Source organism: Carcharodon carcharias, chromosome 2 (genome assembly GCF_017639515.1).
Source record: "Carcharodon carcharias isolate sCarCar2 chromosome 2, sCarCar2.pri, whole genome shotgun sequence".
NCBI lineage: Eukaryota > Metazoa > Chordata > Chondrichthyes > Lamniformes > Lamnidae > Carcharodon > Carcharodon carcharias.
In genome coordinates this window covers 169343979-169369344 of record NC_054468.1, presented here as the reverse complement: position 1 = coordinate 169369344, position 25366 = coordinate 169343979, and the positions used below count along the sequence as shown (strand labels likewise).

General features: G+C 45.2%; 1 protein-coding gene across 8 annotated transcripts in view; it reads right to left on the bottom strand.

Moving 5' to 3' along the window:
* Positions 1-25366, bottom strand: part of fancl (FA complementation group L) — a 94727-nt gene that overhangs the window by 55488 nt on the left and 13873 nt on the right. For 2 of the 8 annotated variants that reach the window (XM_041215378.1, XM_041215384.1), the window contains exons 2-4: positions 11817-11931; positions 1648-1734; positions 1415-1473 (exon numbers count right to left, since the gene is read on the bottom strand). In XM_041215378.1, the coding sequence (XP_041071312.1) occupies positions 1415-1473; positions 1648-1734; positions 11817-11909 (239 nt within the window). In that variant the 5' untranslated portion in view covers positions 11910-11931. Of the gene's footprint in view, positions 1-1414; positions 1474-1647; positions 1735-11816; positions 11932-13438; positions 13513-24102; positions 24266-25366 lie in introns of those variants that run through there. The other 6 variants (XM_041215395.1, XM_041215403.1, XM_041215361.1 and 3 more) reach the window with 5 other exon arrangements.

Here is a 25366-nt window from a genome sequence, read left to right as displayed (position 1 = left end):
TATTCATCGACCCCTTGAGTGAGAAAAATTTTGAAATGTGGCCTCCCACGCAATCTTAAACAGGTCTATATGGTGCCTTATTGTGTTACCAAAGAAGGTCTTGATCCTTCATACATTCTCACATACACGTAAACTGCTTTGTCTGTAAACAAATGAGGAAGCCAATTGGCACAGAGCAAGATCCCACAGTGGCATTAAAATATATTACACACTAGCAGCTTGTCACCACTGAGTCAGAAGAACATGGGTTCATCACCCAATCCAGAGACTTTAACACATAGTACAGGCCAATGCTTTATGCAATATGAAGGCAATGCTTCCAAAGCTGCCATCTCTCAGACCAGACAATCAAATCGACGACCCTTCTACCTTCTCAGATAAAGGTCAAAAGCTCCATGGCATTATTTGAAGAAGAATAGAGGAGTTCTCCCTGGTGCCCTGGCCAATATTTATCCTTTAACCAACAGGTTACAATCTTATTGCTGTTTTTGGAAACTTGGCTAGAATTTTTCCCTCGTCAGGTGGGTTCAGCGGGAACGGGCAGGGGCAGTCAGGAAGCCACCCGCGATCAGCTCCATTCCAATTCCAATTAAGGCCCACCCAGTGGTGGATCACAAGCTACAGCGCACAGCGCTAGCTGTGTGGGCAGGGGTAGAAGGGAGAGTGGGCCAGGCACACAATTCTCGGGTGCGCACAAAAGATTGTTTCAATCTCCTAGGCAAGGAGCTGCCTCAGGAAGATTGAGACGCTGTTTAAAAAAATTAATAAAGACAGTAAAAATTTTAAAAACATGTCCCCTCATGTGGCTCTGTCACATGAGCTGGGACATGTTTTCAATTCAAAAATAAATTTTTTAGTTAATGTTTATTTGCTTTAGGAAACCTCATCCCGCTCGTAAATGAGATTTCCTAAAAAAATGTAAAGGCCGCTTAGCCTTTTCGCCTGCCCACCAACTATAAGGTTGGGTGGGCAGCGTTAATTTGATTCTAATTAGCTTGTTAATGGCTTTAAAAGCCTTCGGCATGCAGGTGCACTCTGAATGTAAAATTCTGCTCCTTGTGTGCAAATTGGCTGTCCTGTTCCTTACTTTACAACAAGGATGACCTTTCAAAACTACTATATTGGCTATAAATTGCTTCGGGGTGTCCTGAGATAAAGAAAGGTGTTACATAAATGCAAGTTTTTCTTTCAGAAAGGGTCACTGAATCTTTAACAAGCACCTGAACACTTAGATGGGCCTCAGTTTAGAATCCAATCGAAGGATGACATCTGCCAAAGCAGTACACCCTCAGTACTGCACTGAAATGCCAGTCTAGGCTAGGATAAAATTTGGTGAGAACTTGCAAATAAGTCAAGGTGACAAATATTTAAGTATTCTGTGCAAATGTTATAATTAAAATAAAGAAATCCATACCTTGCACGTCTCAGACATTTCTGTTCAGGTAACAGTATCCTTACACGAAATTCCTTGTCCTTGAAATATAAAGCCAAAAGAAAGGAAATAATTATTATACAATCCATGGCGACCCTAGTTCCTATTTGTTAATGTCAATGACAGCAATGTTCTTTTAACCCAATTTACATGACATCAGCAAGAAAAATTAAAAACGCATAAGTTCCATTAAAGCAAATTAAGTGCAACGGAACCTTGATTATCTGCCAAAGAGTGGACCAATCCCTCACTGATGGATACCAAATTGGTGGGTGACTGAGATCTCCCAGCAGTACTTCTCTCTGTTGGCAAAAATCGACTGATTTATCACAACTCTTCCAGGCACCTTCCTATAACTCCAGCTGCCAGACAATTAGAACTAGTTGAAAACACTCCTTCAAAAATGATCACAGCCATCCAGATGAATGTTAAAGGCTATATGCACTCACCCGCACTGTTGAGTGGAGCTACCAATCTTAATACTAATAGAAAATGTGTCTGCTTAACTGCTCTTCTGTATTCGTGAGCAGGGTGGTTCAAGCTGACATGTTCAGGACCTGCTCTGTTCACTATTGCAGAAGTGCATTTAAACGGGCAATATCTCTAACAACTTTGGAGTCTGCAGTTCCTCAGAGATTAGTGCTGCAAAAACTGCTGATACAATAACTGAAGGTCAACACATACTATTGTTAGCACTGATTTATGTAGCTGGGGCGGGTGGGGGGAACACTGATCACCACAGGAGAAGCATTTTATCTATGTTTCATAGGTCCAGTGGCTGAAGTTACAGGCAATTCTGTAACACAGCTCAATGGTTCAGTACCAACTAATATTGGAGCAAACCAATTGAAATGTAAGAAGAAATGCTGGCAACCCAACTACCATTGGTCTCCCAATATCCAAAGAAATTCTCAAATCAGGAATCCAGTTAGTTAAAGAAAGCTTGGACTTTGGAGGTTATGCCATACCAGGTGAACACAAATTACTGTAGAACTAATAAATGACAATTCTGTTCAACCAGCATGACATAAATAAACAGTGTGCAACTTACAGAATTAGATCACTATAATGTCCCTTTTTAAATGAGAAGGTTATAAAATACTTTTAAATTGAACTAAAGCAAAGTCATGTTTTGCCAGCACTCAGATATCTAGTTCCACAATAGCAAGTGAAGTAGGCATTCAGTATATGTTCGTTACAATGTGTTAACTCAACATTATTACAATTACGCAGCTCTTCCTTGAGGCTTTTCTCTGGTTATTGATGCTCTGTAACTACAAAGCTGAAAAAAAAAGTCTTTTTATGAAGAGCTTCCAACTCACTTAGGCGGCTCTAGGCCAAGTCCATATCCAACAAACTGCTCTGAAAACTCTGCTCAAATTTTGCCAATTGTGACAAACTGCTCCACTGCAGCTGAGACAATCCACAACATTCTAAAATAATCAACATTCTAAAAAAAAAAGTCAATTCCCTATCTCCTAATGATAATGGATCCTTTAAAAAATTCCAGAATCCAGATCCACATCATCGCCAAAAATTAATCAGTTCTTCCTTGGGCCATACCCTATCTATGTACCAAGTTTCATCGTTTATTGATTACAGACAAACAGGGGTGAAATCTTTACCTCTGCCCACTTTCAGTAGTGAGGGTAATTAAAGAAAATCTCACAACAAACTTCATTCTTTGAAAATCATCAGCAAAAAGAAGTAGTTTAGCTTCTGGGAAGTTGGGAACAAATACTTCTGGGGCAAAATTTTCCCGTTGGTGTGCAGGGGCGGGCCCTGCACATAAAATGATGCACGGTGACATCGGGTGAGCTTCCCGGCACCACCGTGATATTTCGCTGGGTGGGCACGCAATGATGTCCGACACATGCCCGCCATTAATTAACAGGCCAGTTAAGGCCCTTGACTCCCCAATCAACACCAATTTTTTGGCGCCCGTGCAATCTTGGCGTCGGCACACGGGCGCAACAGGCAGGTGGGTAGGATATATATGTATAAACCTTATCCACGAGCGGGATAAGAGGGCTCACTGAGGTCGCGAGTGTGCACAGTCAAGTATTTATTTATGAAAGTTTTTATAAACTTGCCTGTGTAATCTGCCTCCGCACATCAATGGGAAAATTCTGCCCCAGAAATATTTGTTCCCAACTTCCCAGAAGCTAAACTACTTCTTTTAGCTGATGATTTTCAAAGAATGAAGTTTGTTGTGAGATTTTCTTTAATTACCCCCACCACTGAAAAAGTGGGCGGAGGTAAAGTTTTCACCCCTGTTTGTCTGTAATCAATAAATGATTAACATTCTTCAAAACACATACCAGCTGCTTTTTTTGGACTCTTTAACCTTTAGGTCAGCACTTTGCAGTGAGTAATCTTCTCTGGGCCTGCAGGTTTCAGGAAGCCTTCCCTTAGCCTGGGAATGGGAGCTGAACTCTCCACTGGAGGCTGCTCCTCTGAGGAGGAAGGGAGGGCTAGAAGGGGGAGGAGGCCAGGAGTGCACATTCAGCCTCCAGGGGAGCCACCTTTGGAAGGTCAAGCGCTGGCACAAGGGGCACAGGGCCAAGAGGAAGTCCAAGGCGGAAGGGGCTGCAGAAGACACCACTATCCTGCTGCCAGGGTTTACAAGTGGCAAAGCAGCTACCTCAATATGTCTGAGGTGTAGTGCCGCAGGAGTCTCTGTCTCTCAAGGGAGACAGTCAACTACATCTGTCAGATGAGAGGCCCTGAGATCTCCGCTAACTGTGTGGGTGGACACCCCATGCCAGTGGCTCTAAAGGTCACAGCTGCCCTCAACTTCTATGCTTCTGGCTCCTTCCAGGGGTCGGTGGGTGATCTTTGCAGTGTATCCCAATCAGCTGTCCACACTTGTGTCAAGCAGGTTACAGGTGCTCTGTTCAGGCGTGCATTAGCCTCCATCCACTACCATTGGGACCAGGCAAGCCAGACACAGTGAGCCAGAGGCTTCGCGGCCATTGCTGGCTTCCCCCATGTCCAGGGTGCAATAGACTGCACACGTGGCCATCAAGGCACCAAGGAGCCCGGTGCCTTCGTCACCGGATGCAGATCACAGGATGCAGATTCTGCAAGTCTGTGCAAGGTACCCAGGCAGCTCCCATAACGCCTACATCCTCAGACACTCCCAGGTGCCGGGGCTCTTCAGTGCTCCAGCCCGGCTGGATGGATGGCTGCTGGGTGACAAGGGCTATCCCCTCAGAAGGTGTCTCATGATGCCTCTCCGCCATCCAAGAACAGAAGCTGAGCAGCGGTACAATTGGAGCCACGCCTCCACAAGGGTTGTGGTGGAGAGAACCATCAGTCTTCTCAAGATGCACTTCTGATGCCTGGACCACACAGGGACTGCACTCCAGTACCTTCCAGATCGTGTCTCAGTGATAGTGGTTGCATGCCGCGGTCTCCACAATCTTGCACTGGAAAGGGTGGACGCTGTAGACGATGAAGACATCGATGCTGTGGCTGCACACGATGAGTCCAGCAGTGAGTCTGAGGATGAGCACGCACAAGGAATTGATGAGGGGGTAGACGCTGACCCGGGCATACTGCAGGGACATTGGGACATCCGGGAGGCTTTAATCCAACGAACCTTCAGCTAGCACACCACAGATGGACCACCAGGACAAGGCTGGGCTGTAGGCTTGATAATCGACACCTAAGTGCAAAATCTGACAGTCAAATAGGACCTTGTTAATAAAGCTGAATGTCCAACAAAGCACTCATTAGTTTTGGAAACCATACACATGCAGAAGAAAAGAGACACCCTCAGCCATGGTGACATATCCGAATTTAATATGTCAAGCAATCCAACTTATTCCAAAAAAGAGATTAGTGTTACAAAAAAAAACAAATCACAAGGACCTCATCTCAGGCCAACATGAAAGCACCAGTGAAAAACCCGTGGTGTACCTAAGGTGCCTTAAGCTTTCGTTTATGGGTGCTACGTCTTGTGCTGCCCCATCGCTCGAAGTGGCATCTGAGACAGCCTGCTGACTCTGCTGTCCTGTTGGTCTCGATGACCTTGGCAGTCATCCTCCGGCCCGTGGAGCCTGTGCTGGCCCCGCCCGGGAGGGAGGTGGCAGTTCCACAGCTGGCATCTCCCCAGTCGTCGCAGCCTCAATGGATCGCAGAGTCTCTGGGAGAGGGCGGAGGAGCTGCCACCCTCATCCAGAGCGCCCTGAGAGGTGCCCGCAGAAACGCCAGGCAGCTACTGTGCCAATATGAGGTCACTTCAGATCTCCCTGCTCACTGTGGATGGATGTGCACCAAGCTGGAAAAGTTGATTCCCAAACCATCTCCCACGCTGGCACTGACCAGCTGAGGTCAATACCGATGTGAGGGCTTGCTGGTCAGAGCGCATTCCCAGGAAGCCCTGACAGGTTTCCTGGAGTAGCATCTCCATGAGAGTAGTCATTCTCCCCATGGAGGACACTTGGCACTTGGAAATGTGGCTCATTACTTCGGCAATCATCCGTGTAGACCCCTCCACCACAGAGACCAAGCCAAGCATAGCCTCATGTATCTCCCCCAGATGATCCCGCACACCCAGCCACATTTCCTGCACCTGCTGCATCATAGACAACTCCAGAGGCACATCATCAGGCACCGAATGAGCATGTGCCTGGTTCCCTGCAGTCCTCTGACTGCTGGTGCCATGGGCACTCTCTGTCTCTGCCAGCTCTTCCAGCGACTGTGAAGTGCCCTCACCGCTGTACCCCTGGACACTAGCCGATGTGCGAATTCCCACTGAGGTGCTAGTATCTGCGCTGGTGCCTGCCTGGCAGGGATGGTGTGATGCTGGTGAGACTTCAGGACCCTCAAGTGTGAGTGGGGGCTTTTGCTCCTCCTCCCGGCCCTGCTCCACTGATGCTGAAAGGAAGAACAAGGACAGTGGATCAGTTAACGTGGAGACAAAGTCAAAGTGCATCCCTGTCCCCTGATCATTATACACTCATCCTTCCATAGCCAATGGTCAAGCCATGTTGCAAAATTAAATCAATTAACATTCAGCACTGCCATGGCTGTTGGGAGAACAATGCTGACCTCACTGTTGGGCATAAATACCTGGCTGTGGCACCCCAGCCTCACTGACGCCAGCGGACCTTGGTGCATTGTGCCTCTCCAGATCCAGGGCCTCCTGCTCGAAGTGGCTAAGAATGGCTAACTGCGCCTGGCCGCCACCAGTCCTCGCACACTCTGCTGCGTTATTAGCATTCTTCTCCTGAAAATGAGAGAAGGGCATTGATTTGTGTAAATTGTACATGGACTCTCTTCGCACACGGCCCACACCAACCAGAGTGGGGCATATCAGGGCTCCAGTGCCTCCTCACCCCACTGGTGCCGAACACTCACACAAAGATGCTAGGCCTGCTTCCCCACCCCACCCCCCCGGACACATGCTGCCTACATCACATTAGGAACCACACGGTATATCCTTCCATAGCAAGGAGGCACAAGCAAGTAGAGCGCAGAACGCAGATGATTCATTGCCACGCCACATTGAAGCTCCCCTTCAAGCATGTCATCACCTTGAATTGGACAAGTCCTGGAGTTCAAACACAGTGCCTAAGAGCAGCTCCTCCAGGTTGCCCCCAAACCATTCATGTGGGACTCAGGGTAACACATGCTGCAGGAGCAAAACACATCTCTTCATCGCTCTCTCAGGCTGACCTCAGCATGGGCAGTATCTGCTGGCTCACCCAGCAAAGGACCAATGCCATCAATTATTCAATGCAGTCACTACACTCAAACTTGGCTTGGGGGAGGGGGTGGCAGCATGGTAATCACCCTGCCAGAGGGCAACAAGTTGTTGAAGTGCTTGCGACACTGGATCCAGGTGCGTCGCACCATGTCACGGGAGCTCACCATCTCCTCCCAGGCACGTTTTGTCATGTTGGTGAGGCCTCCTCCTCCCGTCCTGGGGAACCAGCACCTCCCACCGTGCTAACACCTCTTCAAGGAGAGCAGCAAGGCAGTCATCCGAAAAACAAGGGACACACTGACCCTACCCTCCAGCCTTGCCAGCTCCGCTGGCCCACCCTCCGGACTGGCCTGCTCACCAGGAGCACCCTGGTCAGCTCTTCCACTTGCCATTGTGAGCAGCCTTGCAAAGGCTGCCAGCGCATCATATAATCAGGTCGCCGGGTCGCCACTGGACCCAGTGGACAATGCACTCCCGCCGCCCGCCCGCTCCCACTATCCTCAGGAGTCGCGTATTTAGGCCCGCCCACATAAAATGGCCACAAGGGCGGCAAACAGGCCCATGCCCACCTCCCAGCCAATCAGAAAATTCAGCCCCTGTACATTTTGTATGGGAGTGCAAATGAGCTTCCTGAACAATGAGTAAAAAAAACTCCATAATAAAAACAGAAAATTCTGGAAAAACTCAGCAGGTCTGGCAGCATCTGTGGAGAGATAAAGAGAGTTAGCGTTTTGAGTCTATATGACTCTTCTTCAGATCTGCTGAGTTATATGGGCTCAAACCATTAGTTCTCTTTCTGGCTCCACAGATGCTGCCAGACCTGCTGAGTTTTTCCAGCATTTTCTGTTTTTATTTCAGATTTACAGCATCTGCAGCATTTCACTCTTATAAAAATCTCTTTTAGCAGCTTTCAAAATATCTTTGTTAGGCATCAGCAATAAAAATCACAAAGTTTCAGAATAGTTTTCCACAATAAGAGCGCAGAAAATTGCTCCTCAGTAGGCTAAAGGAATTACGTTTTATTCAATGCTAACATATCTCTGTTTGCGCTGGGATATATTAATTGAAACTCGTGCTTCAAAACAGCACTCACAGAGATAGAACGATTTCAACAATAAAAACAAAGAATGCTGGAAATAGCAGAACAGACAGCATCTGTGGAGAGAAACACAGTTAATGTTTCAGGTTGATGACTTTTCAACAGAAGAAAGATAGAAAACTAATCATTTTTGAGCCAATAAAAGAGGGAGAGGGGGCAAGAAGTACAAAAGGGAATGTCTGTGATTGGGTGGGGAGGTGGAGAGATATACTAACAAAAGACTTAATGATGAAAAGATCAAAGAGAGTGGTAACGGGTCCTGTAAAGAAACAAAGATTATGTCCAGATGAGGCATAAATGGCTACATAGCAGCCATCTGGATGCAACATAAAGGGATAAAGAAAGAAACAAGCCTGCAAAAAAAAACTTAAAAGAAAATCACATAGAAAAAGATGGGGGCAAAGTTGTTGAATTCAAGGTTCAGTCCAGAAGGGTGTAGAGTGCCAAGACATAAGATGAGGTGCTGTTCCTCGAGCATCTGTTGAGCTTCATCGAAACACTTGTCTCAGGCCATAGACTGAAATGTCAGAGTGGGAGCAGGGTGGAGAACTAAAAAGACAAGCAACAGGAAGCTTGGGTTCACGCTTGTAGACTGAATGGAGATGCTTCCCAAAGCAGTCAATCAATCTGTGTTTTGTCTCCCCATGTAAAGGGGGCCACATTGTGGGCAGTGAATACAATATATTAAATTGAAAGAAGTACAAGTAAATCATTGTTTCACTTACAAGAAGTGTTTGGGGCTTTGGATGGTAATACCTGAAGAACTGTAAAGACAGGTGTTGTATCTTTTGAGCTTAAATGGACAAGTGCTGCAGGGAAGGGACAGAGTGTTAGGGGGTGACTGAGGAGTGGACCAGAGTGTCGCGGAGGGAACAGTTCCTTCAGAATGCTGAGAGGGGAGGATGCGTTTGGTGGAGGCATCACGATGGAACTGGCAGAAAGAGGATGATTCGTTGAATATGGAGGCTGATGGGGCAGAAGTAAGGATGAAGGGAATCCTATCATGGTTCTGAGAGGGAGAGAAAGGGTGAGAGCAGAAGTCTGCGAAATGGAATGGATGTGGAGGGCCTCATCAATCATGCTGGGTGGGAATCCTCAATTGAAGAAAAAGAAAGACATATCACAAGCACGTGTGGAAGGTTGCACTGTCGGAACAAATGTGACTGAGACAAGGAAACCGGAAGAATGGAATGGAGTCCTTACAGGATGGAAGTTGAGGAAACATAGTCAAGGTAGCTGTGGGAGTCTGTGGCTTATAGTGAATAACAGTTGACAGCCTATCTACAGAAATGGAGTCAGGGAAGTCAAGGGAAGGAAGGGAAGGGAAGGAAAGGGTTGGAGACGGAACAGCTGAAGGTGAGAGAAGGGTGGAAATTAGAAACAAAGTCAACAAAATTTTCCAATTCATGGCTAGAGCAGGAGGCAGCACCGATATAGTCATCAATGTGCTGGGAAAAAACAAATGTTGACTGAATAATGAATGTTTCATATATCTCACCAAAAAGGAAGGAATAGCAGGATCCTTTTTTAGGGTCCATGGGAGCACCTTTTATTTGGAGGAAGTGTGTGGAGTTGAAGGAGAAGTTGTTAAAACTGGGAACATGCTAGACAGGGGGAGGAAGGTGGTGGTGGATGGGGACTGGTTGGACCATCATTCAAGGAAGAAGCAGAGGCCATCATGATGGGGGACGGAGGTACAGAGGGAATGGACATCGATAGTGAACAGAAAACAGTTAGGCAAGTGGAAACTGTCAAAGTTACATCGGAAGAGTCATAGATGTTGGTAGGAAGTGACTGTACAAGGGGACAAAAAAATGATGTTGAGATAGGAAGAAATAAGTTGTGTGCAGGAAGGGCTGAAACAATGGGATGATCAGGTCAGTCTTGTATATGGATTTTGGGAACAAGGTAGAAGTGAGCTGTTTGGGGTTGGGGGACTGTGAGGTTGGAAGTTGTGGAGGGAAGATCTCCAGATGAGATGAGGTCAGTGACAGTTTCATGTCGGCAGTTCTCAACAAAAAGGTCTAGGAAAGGTATGAGGCCAGAGGGAGGGGTCCAGGTGGAGGGGGAATATTGGGGAAAGGTGAAGGGATCCGTTAAGGGAAGACTCTTGGTCAAAGATGTAGGCACAGAGGCAGATTTCAAAATAATTTCAAAACAATTTTTGTTTTAAATCTAAACCAGACAAATAACTCTTACAATTTAGTACTAATCCCTACTCCTCAATTCTCTTTTAAGCCATTCAATTACTGGAAATATGAAAATGGAAAACTGTTGAAACATTTTACTCTACATAGGTGATTCTGTATTCCCGCAATTCCCGTGATTGCAGGAAGTGTGGGGCAGAAAATGGGAATAAAATGTATGCCATCTCTGTCCTGAGTTCTGAGTGCAAATTTAAAACAAAGGTTTTTAAAGGGTGTGTGGAAGCATAGCTAAGAAGTTACGTGACAGAATACAGAGAGGGTTAGCTAATGGACATTTTACAGACAGGAAAATTTCTACTTAGAGTAGAGTCCGCTGGTAATCAGTTTTGGAATTGCTACTCTTATCGCTAAATAACTTTTATAAAAGTGATCTGAACTTGGGTATGGGGAGCATAGTATCAAAATCTGAGGGCAAAATAAAACAGGGAGCTTGGTTAATTGAAGGCAATTATTAACAACTCCAGGAGGACATGGGGAAATAGGTAGAAAGATGCCAGGTAAAAATGCAAAGACAAGTAAGGAAAGGAAATAAATACAAACCTAGTTTTAAAAAGTGGTAAAACATGGAAAGGAACAGAGGAACAAGAAATTTTAGGGACGTCTTTAAAAGTGGGAGAACAAATCAATAAAGTTATGGTATAAAAAACAGCGTTTGGTATCCTAGATTTCATAAATAGAAGCAGAGTACAGAAGCGGAAGTGATGCTCAATCTATACAAATCATTAAGAATGATGTTAAAGCCACAGAGACAGTGCACAAGAGATGAACCGGGGTGAGAGGGTTTAATCACAAAGAGACTAGAGAAACTGATGCTCTTTTCATTAAAATGGAAAAGATTAAGAGGAGATCTGAAAGAGATGTTCAAATTATGAAGGTTTTTGAAAACAAATAGGGAAAAGCTATTTCTACTGATCAATGAGTCAGTAATCACAGCACACAAATACAAGATCATCACCAAAAGTGTGATGGAAAAAGTTAGAGCAATGGTTTATTAAATGCATCATGTCAGGAGATATTCTACTTGAATGGATCATTCCAAGCACAATGCATTTAAAAGGAAAATGGTAAATATTCGAAAAGAAAAATTTAAAAGGGTAAATAGAAAGGGTAGAATTGGTTAGAGCATATAGCATTTTTGGGCATGATAAACTGAATGAGTTTTCCTGAACTGTACAATTCTATGGAGTGGGGTAAGATGGTGGGAGTGGGGAGGAATTGTAGAGAGAAAGAAAGAAAGGGAAAAATGTATTTTTCCCCCAATTACCACACATTCTCTCTTACAGTAATGTTCTCCACAAACTACAATTCTATCTTGTTAGTGCTGCTCGTATTTACCAAGCACTTCTAACATAGGTACTGTACCTTAACCATAATGAAGCCATCAAAGACAGTCTTCTGTTTGTTCTGAGGCAATAGAAGTGGGCATTCATTGATCAGACCATCATATTCAGTCATGGTTTACCAAAAAGATAAATATCTGGAAGATAATAATATGAATGGAAACAAAGATGTATTTTATTTACCAAAATACTTCGAAAGCTGAAATACAATTGCAGAGCTATTTTTTACAAATGAAAACAACTTCAAAAATTAAAAAATTATATTCCATGCCAACTGATACAAAATGCATCAAGAGAGATAAAGCAACTCCCCTACGCCTCACCACCACCCTGAATGCACCACATGGTATTTTCCTCTCCTGTTAAATAATAACTACAAATACTCTTGGAACCCAATAAAAATAATTACTAATGTTAATGAATGCTCAACCTCAAAACATTATGGCCAGGATTTTACATTCGGCGAACAGGAGCGGGCATGCCAATAATTGATAGGCCTATTAGGCCATTAAGCAAGTAATTAATATTGATGTTACGCTGCCTGTCCAACCTTATGGTTGGCGGGTAGGCAAAAAGGCCAAGTGGACTTTACGTTATTTAGGAATCCTCATCTACGAGTGGAATGAGGTTTCCTAATTCTTTTACAAATTAAATAAAAACTTTCTGAAAAATAAAAACATGTCCTATCTCATGAGACATAATCACGAGAGGACATGTTTCATTAAATTTTTATTGCATTTATTTATTTTTTCAAAAAGCGCTTCAATCAGGGGGATAGAAGCGCTCTTTCGCACGCATGCACAAAAGAGCGTTGGACCCGACTCTCCCTCCTCCTCCCCACCCACACAGGTGGTGGGATCCCTGCTAGAACATGAAGGGACTTGGCCTCTTGGCGAGGATACTGTTGGGCTTGGCCACAATGTGTCACTTCCGTCACGAAAATCAAGTAGCCCATTGACGCCTCACTGGCAAGGTTCATACGTGCAGAACAGTCTTTTACGGAAAGTACAAAAGCAGGGGTTCCCAAACCATGGACCATGGTCCCACTGCTGCTTGCGTATTATGCTGGGCGGGCCTTAATTGACCCGCCCGCGTAAAATGGCGGTGCGGAGCTGATCATGGATGGCAGTCAGCTCCTCAACAGACCCAGCCCGTTCCTGCCGAGCCCGCCCGACGGAGGGACCTTTCAGGCCCATATACATTTTACACTCTGACACACACACTCTGACACACACACACTCTGACACACACACACTCTGACACACACACACTCTGACACACACACACTCTGACACACACACACTCTGACACACACACACTCTGACACACACACACTCTGACACACACACACTCTGACACACACACTCTGACACACACACTCTGACACACACACTCCGAACAGAGAATAAACTGGCAATCAAATCCAGATATATTCATAATAAACTTCTAAGAGCAACGTGAATTTTTTATCCTTCCATGATCGTGACAACAATAGTATAAAACACTGATAGGTGGTGCCTGCTCTTGCGTCCGCCAGGAGCGATCATCATTTTAAACTCAAATCTTCTCTGCTGGCATGGCAATGGGGTTGTTCTAATCATACTAAGCTAAACATGGGAGAGGTTACAACAAAAAATGTCTCACTGCAATTTATTTTCCCCTCTCTAGGATCCCTGCTAGAACATGAAGGGACTTGGCCTCTAGGCGAGGATACTGTTGGGCTTGGCCACAATGTGTCACTTCCGTCACGAAAATCAAGTAGCCCATTGACGCTCACTGGCAAGGTTCATGCGTGCAGAACAGTCTTTTACGGAAAGTACAAAAGCAGGGGTTCCCAAACCATGGACCATGGTCCCACTGACTAGATTTTGGGGTCACAAGCTCTGCAGCAACAATGGTAGCCATGGAGCTTGAACTGAGTTTTGACAGCTGCAAGGCCCCTTTAAATATGTTTGTTGTTTTTTCTGAGTGGGTGTGGCTTCATATCTGTTCTCAAAGGGCCCAATTACTGCTATAACCACAGCCTGCAAAAATGCGGATCTTCCCTTTTCCCAGGGCAAACCCAGCAATCTTAAATACACCTGCAAACTCCACATCTGCCCCCCACAACCCTGAGGTCAATAGCTTGCTAACCCACCACTTTTCACTCTGGGTTCACATGAAGTCGGAGGCAGTAAAATGGGGTCAGATCAGGAAAAAATTTGGGAAGCACTGTTCTCAAGGGCTGCCAGCGCCTGTGAAATTGTACCCCAGTAAAAGTTGAGGGAGAAAAGGGAGAAACACTGATTTAAAAATTCTTATAAGTCTCAAAACAATCCCTGAAACCTTATTTATTCTGGGAATTATGATTCCATATTGCTACAGCTTTCCTCACATGGGCATAAGAAATAGGAGCAGGAGTGGGCCACAGTCCCTCAAGGCTGCTCAATCATTCAATATCACGGCTGAACTTTTAAATCAATTCCATTTTCCCATCTTATCCTCATATCCTTTGATTCCCTTAGTTTCCAAAAATCTACCGATATCAGTCTTGAATATACTTAATCCAGGAGCATGCACAGTCCTCAGGGATACAGAATTGCAAAGATCCACAACCCACGAGTCTTATGGATGCCATACAAACTCCCCGATTTACTTTCATGCTCCTTCAGGTATTTCCCTAAGAATGGGGACCATGAGCTTCCATTGGATTGGTCTGTGATTGTGCTAGCAAAGTACTGCAGTAGCTTGTCATTGCCTTCTGCAGTATGGCTGATCAGGAAACTCTCCCACTCTTTCCAACTGCCATCAAGATAAGGGCACCTCAGGTGAAAAGATTAAGGCCAGGATATCGAGGTCGGCAAGCTGGGGGTGCTGAGGCCCACCTGCTGACATGTAAAATTATGCGGGAAGATGTCAGGTGGAACTCCCGACATGACCCTGCGTCATTTCAATTTTCAGGTCGGCGGGGGCACAGCCGAATCAGCTGTGCACCCGCCGACCTGTCAACGGCCTATTGAGGTCATTTAAAAACTAATTCAAGTAATTAATGGACCTGCCCGTCCAACCTTAATGTTGGCGGGCAGGCCGGGAGCCTTGGCGGGCTTAAGAAAAAGCATTAAGCCTCATCCATGGGAGGGATGAGGTTTCATGATTGTTTTTAAAAATTTATTAAAAGTTTGATTAAAAGTGATGGACGTATGACATGAGGGGACATGTTAGGGAAATTTTATTTTTGTACATTGACCATTTTTAAATTTGGCACCAATCTCCCTGAGGCAGCACCTAGCCTCAGGGGGATGAGTGCGCTCTTCTTTGCGCATGCGGACATCACACTGGTCGGGCCTTAATTGGCCCGCCCACATAAAACGGGGGGAGGAAATTCTTCCCTAAGTGAAAACCATGGTGTTGGAACATCGACCATTTATGATTTGAAGTTACTTAAATTTTATGCGGACAGCGATATGCCCAAATTAGTGAATAATAGAAAAACGCTTTTTCTGCATGAGCAATCTATGGCAGATTAAGCGTTATTAGAGTGGGTCAAGCAGCGTCAGAGTGAAAAATATCCATTGGATCACTTTATAATCATGGCCCAAGCAAAAATGTTGTATGGGAAGAATTTTCGAGTCAGCGAGCGGGGGCGGGGCCCCGCTCGCCAATGCGTAAAATGGTGCATGATGAAGTCAGGCGTGCATCCCGACATCACCGCGCATCATTTAGATCATCAGTTTGACCCATTAAGGAAGTGATTAAAGTTGTTAAGAATGCTGCCTGTCCAACCTTAAGGTTGGCTGACAGGCAAAGAGCCCAGGCAGCCTTCACATTTTTCATGAAACCTCTTCCATGGAGGGGGGAGGGGGGCTGAGGTTCCAAGGAGGGTTTATTAATTAAATAATTAATTAATGTTACAGTTTCACATGAGGGGACATGTCCTTAAATTTTATTTTTACCTTTCTTCAATGTTTCATAACTTAAACTAATCTCCCTGAGGCACCATCACGTGAGATTTCTGCGCTCTTTCACCCACAAGAGCGCAGGCCCTGACTCAGGGAAATTCCCCTCCGGCCCGCACGGGAATGCTCAGTACTTCCGGGTGCACGTCACACTGGGCAGGCCTTAAATGGCCCGCTCACGTAAAATGGCGGCAGGGCCCCAATCAGGGGCGCCCATCGGGTGTGCGCCAGCCCCCGCCTGTCCCCACATAACCCACCACGACAGGGGGAAATTTCTGCCCCATGAACAGTTAGGTCTAACAATGCCATGTGAATGCTCATCAGGATGATATAACACGTTTCAAAAACACCATGGTGTACGTCTACTGAAAGTATGCAGTGAAAAAGCTTCAGCTGACCATGAAGCTGCAGAGGCATAATTAGATAAATTTTCCATGGACTGAATTTTCCGGCTGACGTGCGGGTGGCGGGGCTGGCACATCAGCGCTTAAACTGTCGCGCCTGCGTCCCTATGTCAGCACGTGGCATCGCAATGTTTAGATCGGCGGGCGCGCTGTGCAGCGCGATGCGGCCCGCCATTAATTAAAGGCCTTGTTAAGGCCATTGAGTCACCAATCGACGAGGATTTTGAGGAGCCCGTGCGAACTTCGGCTCGGCGCACAGGCCCAACCGGCAGCCGGGTAAGTGATTTTTTAACGAACCTCATCCAGTATCCAGTGGCGAGATGAGGTTTGATATCGGATTTAAAAGTTTAATAAAGGTTTTGTGTACTTCATTAACATGTCCCATCTCCTGTGACTTTTTCACATGAGAGGGACATGTTCATGATTTTTTTATTGTTCTATTTTCATTCTTTCACAGCCTTTCAACGATCTCCCTAAGGCAGCACTTAGCCTCAGGAAGATGTGCGCGCTTTCACACGCATGCACGAAAGAGCTCACTCTTGCTTTTAGGGAATCCTCCCCTGCCCACACAGGAACTGCATAGCGCTTCCCGTCAGGCGTCACACTGGGTGGGCCTTAATTGGCCTGCCCACATAAAATGGTGGCGGGGCCCATTTTGGCAGCGACGATCAGCTGCCTGCCCACTGCCGAGTCAATCGGGCCTGCTCGCCCATCAAGGGCAAAATTCATCCCCATAATATCGGAAGAAGGTCCAACAGCAGAGCTAGTGTACACTGCTGATGAGATCATATTTTATTGGAGGCAGGTCCCAGGAAAACCTATGTAACTGCGGATGAAACATCACCAATGGGATTCAAAGATTCCAAAGAATGGCTTACTGTATTCGGATGTTCAAATGTAGCAGGAAGCCACAGGTATAAATTACTTATCTGAAAAGTCAGAATTCTATATCTTTCAAGGGGATCAGGGTTTTTTCTGTTGTTTATGAGTTCAATAAGTGAACGTGGATGACAAGACCAATTTTCCTTGACTGGTAGGAGAACCATTTTGTTCCTGAAGCCAGGGCTCTTTGTCAGTCTGAGAGTCTTCCTGGGGGGCTGCACAATTATGTTATTCCTTGATGATTGTGCTGCACATCCCAATACAGTACTCTTCATCAGAGATAATGGGCAGAATTTAGCCCTCGACGGGCAGGCGGGCCCCACCGGCTCAGCGGCAGGCGAGCAGCTGGCCGCCGCCGAAGCGGGCCCCGCCGCCATTTTGGGTGGGCAGGCCAATTAAGGACGGCCCAGCGGCCTACCCAACAGGAAGTAGGGGGGGAATCCACATCTGTCAAAGTGCGCTCTTTCGTGCATGCGCGTGAAAGAGCGCACTGCTCCCTGAAACTAAATGCTGACTCAGGGAGATTACTGACAGCGCTTCAAAGTTTAAAAATAGAAAAATTAAAAAATAGAAAAATTAAAAAATTAACATGTCCCCCTCATGTGACAATGTCACACAAGATGGGACATGTTAATAAATATGACAAAGTTTGTTAAAGTTTTTTTTAAAACAGACATGAAACCTCATCCCGCCAGTGTATGACGTCTCATGTATAATCAGGAACCCGCTGGAGTTCCTGGCCTGCTCACCAGCCTTAAGTTTGGACGGGCAGGGCCTTTAATTGTCTTAATTATCCTGTCAATGGCCTCAATTAGCCATTGACAGGTCGGCGGGCAGACAGCTGATCACGCAGTCCGCCTGCCTTCCTGAATATTTAAATGGAGCGGGATGACGACGGGGATTCCACCGGACGTCATCCCGCGTCGGCGAGCAGGCCCCGCCCCCAATGGGAAAATTCTGGCCGATGTTTTCGGAGTTTATTTGCCCCCCCAACTGTACATCCTTCATCCAGCCCTTGGGCCAAGGCATTCTGCAGGCAGTCAAGACCAGGTATAAGGCAGAATTCATGCACAAAACGTTCACTGCATGCAACAGAGGCTTGGGAATTAAGGAATTCCAAAAAGAATTCAATGTAAAAGATGCACGCTGGAGTTCTGCGAAGGCCTAGGTCAACGTACCCCAAGATATTTTGCGAATAGGTGGTGGCCATTTACCATGTCCCTAAATGGTGAAGGTGAAATTGAACCTGATTTTAGTGGTTTCCGTGTGTGTGAGGAGAAAAAATGTTGTTGAAAATTTATTGATATATGCAAAAGATTTGTCATGTGCTGAAGCCAAGTTATTGGATGACGAAGCTGTTAAGGATTGTCTGATATTGACAATGATGCTCCAGTTCACCTCCAGCTCAGACGGTGAAATATGTGACATGGCCATGAATAAGAATAAAGAGAATGAGTGTGATAACGATGACAATGAAAATGGTGCATTGGACAGGAAAAAGTGTCTATTGACAGGTACATAAGCATTATGGAGGAATTGATTCGTATGATGGAACAAAAGAGCTTCATTACTGAGCAGCATGTTATGTGGGTTTACAAAATACAAGAGGTGTTCCTGAAAGAAAGGCTCACATACTTGAAACAACTTAAGCGGCAGGACTTATTTAAAAGAAGTACAACAGAGCCTGAATCTTTGACTTCCACAGCCTGTGCCTGTAAAGCAGCTAGCACCCCAGACATTCCCTCTGATGCTGACTCTTTCAATTGAGATGCCATTTACAAAAGTAAAATAATAAAGTAATAAAACAATAAAAGTAAATAAAAGCCTTTTAGTCTTTGTTTCTCATTCTTTTTTCATATTATGAAAGTGCACCATACGGGACCTAAAATCCATAAAATCCCTAGATCTGGAACACATCTGGTCCTGAATGTCCTGGGATCTGGTGCCTGTATTCACTCCTGTTAGACCTTCTTTGATGATAGATTAATAAAAAGTGAAATGCTGAACAAAACCTGCAAATTTATTGTGGCTTAAAATCTGTTGTTTTCCTTTTCTTTTGCTGTCAATCTCTTCAGAAAAACGGTAAACTATGCTTAATAATGCACTTATAATGACGAAGGATATCAGTGCAGGGAAATTAAACACTTTTTGATTACAGGCAGTTGTATGAAGTAACCCTACAGCCAGATGCTCAGTAGCAGTTCCAACTCCAACTCTTCTCCTCCCACCTCCTTACCCACCGTCCAACCCAATCAGCCACATTAAATGCGGTGCAGGCCCAGGTCTACAAAGTGACTGAATTGAGACTGCCTAAAAATCTTTTAATTTCAAATCCTAGCAACTAAAGTAAAATGGAGAAACTTTCAACCAATGGCTTAAAACTGGACATGAACCAGTATCCCAATGGTGAAAAAATATTATGCTGACTCACTCACTCTACCGCCCAGCCATCCTCACTAGCCAGTTCTGCCAGGAAATTGTCTGACAGAACTATATATTAAACAATTCCCATTAACAACTGCAGCACAGAAACTGCAGAAAGCTTGCTAAGTAAGCACTCTTTTCCCATATCCATTGTTTGCTGTCCTACATACATCAAAGAACAAAATGACCCAAATTTTGAATTCCACTTGTTGCAATACAAAATGCATTAGCCACATGATGGTAAATTACAAAAAAAAGCTAGTCAAAGAATTCATCTTCTAACAGTCCAAGGACTGATGCAATATCAACTATTACCTGTACAAAGATACAGTAATCAGTTACAGCAAACGTAAGCTCGAGTACGAGGAGTCAATTCCAACCCCTACGCCGACACTTACACCAGCTCACCTACAATCTCCTCCCGCCCCAAGCAAACAAAGTTATATGGGACTGCTTTCAGTTCATGGGCTGAATCTTCTGGCTGACATGCAGTGGCAGGTCACGCAGCATCTGGATGTTTGAGTCGGCGGGCCGCTATGCAGTGTGATGCGCGCCCACCATTAATTAAAGGCCTTGTTAAGGCCATTAAGTCACCAATCGATGAGGATTTTGAAGAGCCCATGCGAACTTCGGCTCGGCGCACGGGCCCAACGGGCAGGCGGGCGGGTGATTTTTTATCAAACCTCACCTGGCGGGATGAGGTTTGATATCGGAATTTTAAAAGTTTAATAAAGTTTTTGTGTATTTCATTAACATGTCCCATCTCGTGTGACATTGTCACACGAGGGGGACATGATAAGGATTTTTTTTTTCTATTTTTAATGTTTGAACAACATTCAGCGATCTCCCTGAGGCAGCACTTAGCCTCAGGGAGATGTGCACTCTTTTGTGCGCATGCGTGAAAGAGTGCACTCTCACTTTTGGGGAACCCCCCCGCCCGCACAGGAAGTGCATAGCGCTTCCCGTTGGGCAGCCCGCTGTGTGGGTCTTAACTGGCCCACCCACTTATAACGGCGGTGGGGCTTGTTTTGGCAGCAGCGATTGACTACCCACCCGCCGCCGAGTCGGTTGGGCCCGCCCGCCCATCAAGGGCAAAATGCTGCCCCAGGTCTAAGTCAGTTCAAAATGGGAAAGAACTACTGCTCCTCAGTTATGAGATGTGTCACTATGCAGGTGAGCAAAAAACATCCTCACAGTGTGGCCAAACTTGCATTCACTTCCTCTTTTTACCTCTGAAAAGCTACAATAGGAAATGCCAAAAAAGGATAGAGATGAGTAGAATTTTTTTCTCTCAGAGGGTTGAGAGACTTTGGACCTCTCTGCCTCCGAAAGCAGTGGGGGCAGTCATTCAATATTTTTAAGGCAGAGATAGATAGGTAGATAAAGGTGGACACCCTGGTCCACTCCTCCATCACCCCCCTACTCCTCAAACCCCTCCTATGACACCACCCCATGCCCATGGAAAAGATGCAACACCTGCCCCTTCACTTTCTCTCTCCTCACCGTCCAAGGACCCAAACACTCCTTTCAAGTGAAGCAGCATTTCACTTGCATTTCCCCCAACTTAGTCTACTGCATTCGTTGCTCCCAATGTGGTCTCCTCTACATTAGAGAGACCAAACGTAAACTGGATGACCGCTTTGCAGAACACCTGCGGTCTGTCCGCAAGAATGACCCAAACCTCCCCGTCGCTTGCCATTTTAACACTCCAGCCTGCTCTCTTGCCCACAGGTCTGTCCTTGGCTTGCTGCATTGTTCCAGTGAAGCCCAACGCAAACTGGAGGAACAACACCTCATCTTCCGACTAGACACTTTACAGCCTTCTGGACTGAATACTGAATTCAACAACTTTAGGTCTTGAGCTCCCTCCTCCATCCCCACCCCCTTTCTGTTTCCCCCTTCCTTCTGTTTTTTCCAATAAATTATATAGATTTTTCTTTTCCCACCTATTTCCATTATTTTTAAATATTTTTAAATCTTTTATGCTCCCCCCACCCCCACTAGAGCTATACCTTGAGTGCCCTACCATCCATTCTTAATTAGCACATTAGTTTAGATAATATCACCAACTTTAACACCTATGTGTTCTTTTGTTCTGTTGTCTGTGACATCTTTTGATGATCTGCTTCTATCACTGCTTGTTTGTCCCTACAACCACACCAACCCCCTCCACTTCTCTTCCCTGACCCAAACCACGCCCCCCCACCCCCCCACACACACACCTTAAACCAGCTTATATTTCACCCCTTTCTTGGATTCACTCAAGTTCTGTCGAAGGGTCATGAGGACTCGAAACGTCAACTCTTTTCTTCTCCGCCGATGCTGCCAGACCTGCTGAGTTTTTCCAGGTAATTCTGTGTTTGTAGATAGATTCTTGTTCGGCAAGGGAATCTAACGTTTTCGGGATAGGTGGAAATGTAGAATTCAAAACACAAACAGATCAACCATAATCTTATTGAATGGTGCAGCAGGCTCGAGGGGCCAAATGGTTTACTTCTGCTCCTATTTCATATGTTCGTCTGTATCGTTGACAAAATGCAGCTGGTAAGTTAAAGCATTAGGGTGATTACGACCAAGAGTCATGAAAGAGTCTGATTTCAAGTGAAATCAGAAAAACAAAATGAAAAAAATAAAGTCCACACAGAAATGGCCTTAATACCACCAAATGAATCTTACTATCTCCCCAAGAACACTGGAATTGCGAGACAATGAATGAGCAAAGATCATCTTTTTCCCCTTCTATGTGAAGAGATCCTAAATTTCTCCAAGGAGGACAAACAAGAAATAACTGGCTCAGGCACTTAAAGGAAGAAGGCTCCCCTGTTATTATTCCTCTTCCTTTCTCAGTGACATGCACCCAAGAACAACACCAGGACACACATTACATTCCTTCCATTAGTTTGGAAGGAGTGTTCTGCAGTCAACATTGTTATGTGCATAGTTTTTGTAAGCTTGCCCTAGGAAACAACCAGCAATCCTGGCAAAAGCAAACAGCACCTCAAAGTATCACGCTCACCGACATCACTCACTGCAAGTTTAAGCACAGCTAATCTACCTTGGGGAAATTAGATAAGAGAATTCGAGAAAGTTGCATTAGGTTACTCACAGTGCATACATGAGGAACAGCTAGGGGCAATAAAGAAGCAGGCACTTGGTGGCCAGAGAAGTTTCCAATGTTCCTTAGCATCAAATTCCATCAATTCAGAACTTTTGAAACCTGCTTATAAGAGAAGTTTGCTGACTGTGCATAATTGTGTCAAGGGGTTCAGAAAGCTAGATGAATGCCTTCAGTGACTTGCTGGACTTTGGGGAATACAGCTACAAGATAAAATTGGGCAGCCTAGTCATGCAGCTATTGCTATTCAAATGGGGAAGATAAAGAACGAATTTGAACACATGAGCAATAGCACGTCAGTCACCTGTTTGATGTGCTGCAAATTAGCATCTATCCTAGATGTCCCCATGGAGCCCTCTGAGCCAAAGACATCACAATTGAGGGCAATGCTGTAACGGTGATGAAGGCTGTCAGCAAATCAATCTACAGCAAATGATATGGCTGCATAATTGCATCCTGAATGAAATGCTTTCAAAGACAGTGACTTTGCAAGCAATGCCATGGTTTATTGACACAGTTGCTTGGATAATAGTGTGCGTGGGTAGTATCAGATTTTCCAGTATATATCCTGGCTTCCCTTGTTTTCTTCCAGCAAACCCAAGAGGAGATTATGAAAAAAATGAATATTTTGCCAACATTTTCTTAGCTTCCTTTTTTTGTATTTCTTAAAATAAAAGGATACACTTGCATTCATTTACTGCTGAGCATGTTGGCTAGAAAGACAAAAGGTCAATAGCAGCTCTTTGAAAGGACAAAAATGTCTTTAATATGCAAATATTATGATTGGAAAACTCATGGGTGGACATACCACTAGCACCAATAGATGAGAAATTGGGATCATTAGCACCCAACTTTTGAGCACTGCGAGTGCCCTAAAAGTTCTAAAATGGCATCCGCACGTGCTCCGTGAATGGCTGCTGGAAATATGCTAAGTAGGCAACCATCAGGCCAGTTTGCAATACCAATTCCACTCAGTTATCCCAGTTTGGAGCTCAACATTCCAACTAAAACCCTTCTCTTAACCACACACAGATGGACATGTGTCATGCAGCAGGAAGGGTCCCTCTCCAATTAGCACTACGTAAAAAGAACTACATATAGATTGCTTGCTGGCTAATTTATTTGAGCTGTTGCTATGGTCCTGTAAGTATGTGGCGCTTTTCATTGTTCTTTAAAATTACAGAAGTCTACAGAAAGTGGTATGGCTGGTGCTGAGAGTTTTTGCTGACTTCAAAACTTCTGCACAAGCCAGCTGCTCCCAGATATGGGTGCACTAGCTGGCATTCCCCTCATGGAATAAAACATGAGTGAGAAGAGGCCACACAGCAGGAAGAGGGAGAGAAGGACTCTTTGCACAAAGCCCACTGCCAAGTTATTGCCAGACTCCTCCATGTTCCTTCCCATTGACTGCAGGTTTTCTGGCAGGCTTCCCAATGCACTAAGTATTTTTTTGTGCATACCCATCAACAATCTTCTATAGGCTTCCCCATCCAATTGCCCATCCAAGTCCTTTGCAAGAAAACTCTGTGACCTCAAGTGAGCTGGCACCTGCACTCTCCTTGATTCTTGTCCTGGCTGCAGTGTCTCAATACATGCCGATCCCACCATGATGTCATCTTGTAAATTACATTGCCTCAGTATCTGGGCTGATGGCTGCAAGTGTGAAATCGAATGATGGCCATTCCCTGGCCAGGCAGCACTTCATGGGTATCTGAAAGAAGAAAGGCTCACGAATAAAGTTGTTCCATGGAGAGAAGCAGAAAGCAAGAGGGGCATTTGCACCTTGTAAATCAGGAGAGATTGTGGGTAAGAAGGAGATGGAATGTGAAAAAAAGGATTAGGTATGATGATACTGTCATCTTTGATGGCTTCAGCCCCATTACTGGCCATGGGCTCACCAATAGTCACACCAGTAATGGCCAGCACCATCTCCTACAGGGGGATTAAGAGCTGCACTTCTTCCCCTCCAGTTAGCTCCTGTTACCTCTGGTTGTGTGCCACCTTGTTCTGCAAAAGAGAGGAAAGCATGCCAGCAAGTGCTGTGCAATCTGCTTGAATGATGTGGTTGTCATAGTCGAATAACTGGCAGTGCATGCAATCTGTGAGGTGTTTTTTGAGATCCGCAACAGTGCTCAATGCGTAAAAGTGAGCATATGAATGTCAGGTATAAGTCCTGATTGGTAAAGATTGTTGGTTGGCAAGTGATGGGAATGTGATGAATTGAGTAGCAGCTGAGGCTAGTGATGCAATTGGTAGGATGTAAAATGAAGATGCACTTACTGACCTTGACCACTAGTGTGAGTTATCTGCTCCAACTGCCTTCTGAGCCCATGTCTGGAGGGACTCCTGGCACCCTTCTGATACAGGACATTTCTCCTCCTCCATCAAGGCTTCCAGCACTGCATTTAGAAATCTTGGAGCCCATTCTTTCCCAATTGCACCAAGCTTCAATTTTTCCCAGGGCCACTTCCTGTATGACTGTCAGCACAAGCTCCAGCCACAATGCACCTCCACTTTAAGACCATAAGACATAGGAGCAGAAATTAGGCCAATCGGCCCATCAAGTCTGCTCCACCATTCAATCATGGCTGATAAGTTTCTCAACCCCGTAACCTTTGATCCATTTACCAATCAAGAACCTATCCATCTGGGTCTTAAATACACTCAATGACCCAGCCTCCACAGCCTTCTGTGGCAATGAATTCCATATATTCACCACTCTCTGGCTAAAGAAGTTTCTCCTCAACTCTGTTCTAAAAGGTCTTCCCTTTACTCTGAGGCTGTGCCCTCAGGTCCTAGTCGCTCTTACTAA